The sequence below is a fragment of the Carcharodon carcharias genome, chromosome 14, assembly GCF_017639515.1.
Source record: "Carcharodon carcharias isolate sCarCar2 chromosome 14, sCarCar2.pri, whole genome shotgun sequence".
NCBI lineage: Eukaryota > Metazoa > Chordata > Chondrichthyes > Lamniformes > Lamnidae > Carcharodon > Carcharodon carcharias.
In genome coordinates this window covers 120,612,940-120,619,288 of record NC_054480.1, presented here as the reverse complement: position 1 = coordinate 120,619,288, position 6,349 = coordinate 120,612,940, and the positions used below count along the sequence as shown (strand labels likewise).

Below are 6,349 nucleotides of genomic sequence, written 5' to 3'. Positions count from 1 at the left end.
GTACAATAACACAAACATCTACAGCAAGCTTGACAGAAACATCGACATCTGAGGCAACGACAGAGACAACCTCACTCCCATCATCAAGTGGTGAGTAGCTGAGTGCCATTTATTCAGTTTTAACATTCTGTTTTCTTCCACCTACCGAATGTTGAGAAGCAGACAATGGACTTGTAAGAAAATAATACAGCGTGAAGTTGGTCATGAAAATGCAGAGTGCAATAATGTGCAAATGCCATTGTTTTGATTAATGCTTTGCAACATGGACATTCATTAGTTGCTTTGCATATCTGACGAAGAAGGGAACTTTTCAGCTATGATATAACGATGTTGTTCCAGGCATTATATATACCCATTCAGTCTATCCTCAATTTTAATTATAGCAACTGCAGAAATTTCAACTGCAAGTACACAGACATCCACTACAGCGCAAGCCACCATATCAGCTCCTGCCTCAAGCAGTACGATATCATCGACAAATGCCGGGAGCTCTACAAAAGCATCGACAACTGCAGTAACATCAATCACAACACCACTCCCTTCAACAAGTGGTGAGTATATGAGATAAAAACAAAAAAACTGCGGATGCTGGAAATCCAAAACAAAAACAGAATTACCTGGAAAAACTCAGCAGGTCTGGCAGCATCGGCGGAGAAGAAAAGAGTTGACGTTTCGAGTCCTCATGACCCTTCGACAGAACTTGCATTCGAGTCCAAGAAAGAGTTGAAATATAAGCTGGTTTAAGGTGTGTGTGTGGGGGGCGGAGAGATAGAGAGACAAAGAGGTGGAGGGGGGGTGGTGTGGTTGTAGGGACAAACAAGCAGTGATAGAAGCAGATCATCAAAAGATGTCAACGACAATAGTACAATAGAACACATAGGTGTTAAATTGACATCTTTTGATGATCTGCTTCTATCACTGCTTGTTTGTCCCTACAACCACACCCCCCCCCCCTCCACCTCTTTGTCTCTCTATCTCTCCGCCCCCCACACACACACCTTAAACCAGCTTATATTTCAACTCTTTCTTGGACTCGAATGCAAGTTCTGTCGAATGGTCCTGAGGACTCGAAACGTCAACTCTTTTCTTCTCCGCCGATGCTGCCAGACATAGCACATTTGTTTAGATAATATCACCAACTTTAATTTTAACACCTATGTGTTCTATTGTACTATTGTCGTTGACATCTTTTGATGATCTGCTTCTATCACCTTGTTTGTCCCTACAACCACACCCCTCCCCCCTCCACCTCTTTGTCTCTCTATCTCTCCGCCCCCCACACACACACCTTAAACCAGCTTATATTTCAACTCTTTCTTGGACTCGAATGCAAGTTCTGTCGAAGGGTCATGAGGACTCGAAACGTCAACTCTTTTCTTCTCCGCCGATGCTGCCAGACCTGCTGAGTTTTTCCAGGTGAGTATATGGGTGCTGTCTTAACACTTTGACCATCAATAATCCTTCCAGCCCACTCTGAGGTTTAAAAGACTAAACTGGAGATCGGTCAAACGATTCTAGCAAGCTGCTGGCTACAATTGCCACAAATGGAATAAGGCGCAGTTGAGATGTACTCAGTACTTTTATTTCAACATGGAAAGCTATGTTACTAGTTTTCATGATCTGGGAGTTCTAAGAAGTTGATTATTAGGGCCACACTTTTAGAATGCTGTTCCATGCTTTTTGAGTGCTTCCTTAAGCCTAACACCTCTTTTAATAACAGCAGCAACAGAAATTTCAACTGCAAATACACAAACATCCACAGCAGCAGAAACCTCGACATCAGCTTCTGTCTCAACGACTGCAACAGCACAAACTCCAGTGAGCTCAACTGAAACAACAAGAACTGAAGCAACAACAGCCACCACTCCACTCCCATCAACAAGTGGTGAGTATACAAAAGCACGCTTTGCAGACATTACATTCTCAGTCCAGTCAAAATGCAGAAATGTACAAACACTTAAAGAAATGTGAGAATTTATTCTAATCGTGTATTGTTGGCTAGAATGATGCATTGGACAATCATACACTCATGACATTTGGGGAAATAACCTCAGTTAAAATGAGGCTACGATACATTACTCAGGAGCTTCCATTATTTCTCAGTTTTAACAAATCATAGAGCATAACCTTTGTGCAAAAGCTTTGATATACTCCCCATGCTTACCTCAATAAAACATTACCTGTTTCGACGATAGCAGCAGATACATCATCTTCAAGTACACAGACGTCCACGGCAGCACTGACCTCTACGTCTGCTCCTCCCTCAATAAGTGGAACAGCATCAACATCCACCATAGGCTATACAGAAGGGTCAACAGCTGAGGAATCGACAATCACTATGTCACTCCCAACAAGAGGTGAGAAAATGAAAGCACTCTTTGCAACCATTCCATTATGAATTCTTTCTATATAAACACGTACACAAAAACTATTGAAACATGACAGGAGTATGTTGTTGTGGGAATTTCCCAGTGTACATGTTATGAGAAACGGTCCTGGAGCTCAAATGCAGTCACAATTCCCGGTCATGTTATCTTTCTTAGTGTCTTTCAGTAAATGCGACTTCCAACGAAAAGTGGGGCATATAAATTGTTAAAAAACTTTAATATATTGTTCCATTCTTTTCAATTCCCTATATAACAATAAATCCCTTTTTCAGTCCCAGCAGCAGCAGTATCACCAACAAATAAACAGACATCCACCGCAGCACTGACCTCTACATCAGCTCCTGCCTCGACAAGTGGAACAGCATCAATATCCACCGCAGGCTCAACTGAAGGGACAACAACTGAAGAATTGACAATCACTACGTCACTCCCAACAAGTGGTGAGAAAACGAAAGCACTCTTTGCATCCATTCCATTATGAATTCATTCAAAGTGCTGGGAGATAGAATCACGTACACATAAACTATTAACACATGACAGGAGTATCTTGTTGTGAGAATTTCCCAGTGTTCATGTTATGTGAAATGGTCTTGGAGCTCAAATGCAGTCACAATTCCCGGCCACGTTATCTTTCTTCGTGCCTTTCAGTAAATGCGAGTTCCAACAAAAAGTGGGGCATATAAATTGTTAAAAAAAACTTTAATATATTGTTCCATTCTTTTATATTCCCTCAATAACAATATATCCCTTTTTCAGTCCCAGCAGCAGCAGTATCACCAACAAATAAACAGACATCCAGCGAAGCACTGACCTCCACATCAGTTCCTGCCTCGACAAGGGGAACAGCATCAACATCCACCGCAGGCTCTACTGAAGGGACAACAACTGAAGAATTGACAATCACTACGTCACACCCAACAACAAGTACTGAGAAAACGAAAGCACTCTTTGCAACCATTCCATTATGAATTCATTCAATCTGCTGGGAGATAGAATCACGTACCCAAAAGCTATTGAAACTTTACAGTAGTATGTTGTTGTTATAATTTCCCAGAGTTAATGTTATGTCAAATAGTCTTGGTACAATTCACAATTCCCGGCCACGTTATCTTTCTTCGTGTCTTTCAGCAAATGCGAGTTCTAACGAAAAGTGGGGCACAAATTTCATTCAAAGACTTTAATATATTGTTCCATCCATTTCAATTCCCTGAATAACAATGTATCCCTTCTTCAATCACAGCAGCACAAGCATCTGCAACAAATACACAGTCGTCCACAGTAGCACTGACCACTTCATCAGCTTATGCCTCAACAAGTACAATAGCACCAACATCTACAGCAAGCTCGACAGAACCATCGACATCCGAGGCAACGACAGTGACAACCTCATTCCCTTCATCAAGTAGTGAGTATCTGTGTGTTCTCTAATCAGTTCTAATATTCTGATTCCTTTCACCTACTGAATGTTGAGAAACAGACAATGGACTTGTAAGAAAAGAATACAGCATGAAGTTGGTCATGAATATGCAGAGTAAAATAACGTGCTAATGCCATTATTTTGATTAATGCTGTGCAACATGGACATTCATTACTTGCTTTCCATATCTGACGAATAAGGGAACTTTTCAGCTATAATATAATGATGTTGTTTCAGGCATTATGTATACCCATTCAGTCTATATTCAATTTTAATTATAGCAACTGCAGAAATTTCAACTGCAAGTACACAGACATCCACTACAGCACAAGTCACCACATCAGCTCCTGCCTCAAGCAGTACGATATCATCAAAAAATGCTGGGAGCTCTACAAAAGCATCGACAACTGCAGTAACATCAATCACAACATCAATCCCTTCGACAAGTGGTGAGTATATGAGTGCTGTCTTAACACTTTGACCATCTCTGATCCTTCCAGCCCACTCTGAGGTTTAAAAGACTAAATTGGAGATATGTCAAACGATTCTCGCAAGGTGCTGGCTACAATTTCCCCAAAGAGAATAATGCGCAGATGAGATTTGCTCAGTACTTTTATTTCAACATGGAGAGCTATGTTACTAATTTTCATGATCTGGGAGTTCTAAGAAGTTGATTTCTTGGGCCACACTTTTAGAATGTTGTTCCAGGCTTTTTGAGTGCTCCCTTAAGCCTAACACCTCTTTTAATAACAGCAGCAACAGAAACTTCAACTGCAAATACACAGACATCCACAGCAGCAGAAACCGCGACATCAGCTTCTGTCTCAACAGGTGCAACAGTACAAACTACAGTGAGCTCAACTGAAACAACAAGAACTGAAGCAACAACAGCCACCACTCCACTCCCATCAACAAGTGGTGAGTATACAAAAGAACGCTTTGCAGACATTACATTCTCAGTCCAGTCAAAATGCAGAAATGTACAAACACTTAAAGAAATGTGAGAATTTATTCTACTCATGTATTGTTGGCTAGAATGATGCATTGGACAATCATACACTCATGACATTTGGGGAAATAACCTCAGTTAAAATGAGGCTACGATACATTACTCAGGAGCTTCCATTATTTCTCAGTTTTAACAAATCATAGAGCATAACCTTTGTGCAAAAGCTTTGATATACTCCCCATGCTTACCTCAATAAAACATTACCTGTTTCGACGATAGCAGCAGATACATCATCTTCAAGTACACAGACGTCCACGGCAGCACTGACCTCTACGTCTGCTCCTCCCTCAATAAGTGGAACAGCATCAACATCCACCATAGGCTATACAGAAGGGTCAACAGCTGAGGAATCGACAATCACTATGTCACTCCCAACAAGAGGTGAGAAAATGAAAGCACTCTTTGCAACCATTCCATTATGAATTCTTTCTATATAAACACGTACACAAAAACTATTGAAACATGACAGGAGTATGTTGTTGTGGGAATTTCCCAGTGTACATGTTATGAGAAACGGTCCTGGAGCTCAAATGCAGTCACAATTCCCGGTCATGTTATCTTTCTTAGTGTCTTTCAGTAAATGCGACTTCCAACGAAAAGTGGGGCATATAAATTGTTAAAAAACTTTAATATATTGTTCCATTCTTTTCAATTCCCTATATAACAATAAATCCCTTTTTCAGTCCCAGCAGCAGCAGTATCACCAACAAATAAACAGACATCCACCGCAGCACTGACCTCTACATCAGCTCCTGCCTCGACAAGTGGAACAGCATCAATATCCACCGCAGGCTCAACTGAAGGGACAACAACTGAAGAATTGACAATCACTACGTCACTCCCAACAAGTGGTGAGAAAACGAAAGCACTCTTTGCATCCATTCCATTATGAATTCATTCAAAGTGCTGGGAGATAGAATCACGTACACATAAACTATTAACACATGACAGGAGTATCTTGTTGTGAGAATTTCCCAGTGTTCATGTTATGTGAAATGGTCTTGGAGCTCAAATGCAGTCACAATTCCCGGCCACGTTATCTTTCTTCGTGCCTTTCAGTAAATGCGAGTTCCAACAAAAAGTGGGGTATATAAATTGTTAAAAAAAACTTTAATATATTGTTCCATTCTTTTATATTCCCTCAATAACAATATATCCCTTTTTCAGTCCCAGCAGCAGCAGTATCACCAACAAATAAACAGACATCCAGCGAAGCACTGACCTCCACATCAGTTCCTGCCTCGACAAGGGGAACAGCATCAACATCCACCGCAGGCTCTACTGAAGGGACAACAACTGAAGAATTGACAATCACTACGTCACTCCCAACAATAAGTGGTGAGAAAACGAAAGCACTCTTTGCAACCATTCCATTATGAATTCATTCAATCTGCTGGGAGATAGAATCACGTACCCAAAAGCTATTGAAACTTTACAGTAGTATGTTGTTGTTATAATTTCCCAGAGTTAATGTTATGTCAAATAGTCTTGGTACAATTCACAATTCCCGGCCACGTTATCTTTCTTCGTGTCTTT

The 6,349-nt window shown here is 40.8% G+C and overlaps 1 protein-coding gene across 1 annotated transcript; it reads left to right on the top strand.

Moving 5' to 3' along the window:
* Positions 1 to 500: 500 nt before the first annotated feature.
* Positions 501 to 6,192, top strand: LOC121287598 (uncharacterized protein PB18E9.04c-like). Its single transcript, XM_041205525.1, has 6 exons — positions 501 to 551; positions 1,721 to 1,885; positions 2,196 to 2,357; positions 2,660 to 2,827; positions 5,497 to 5,664; positions 5,981 to 6,192. Exons 3-6 carry the CDS (start codon positions 2,339 to 2,341, stop codon positions 6,190 to 6,192), a joined length of 567 nt encoding a protein of 188 aa, XP_041061459.1. The 5' UTR covers positions 501 to 551; positions 1,721 to 1,885; positions 2,196 to 2,338.
* Positions 6,193 to 6,349: the final 157 nt, after the last annotated feature.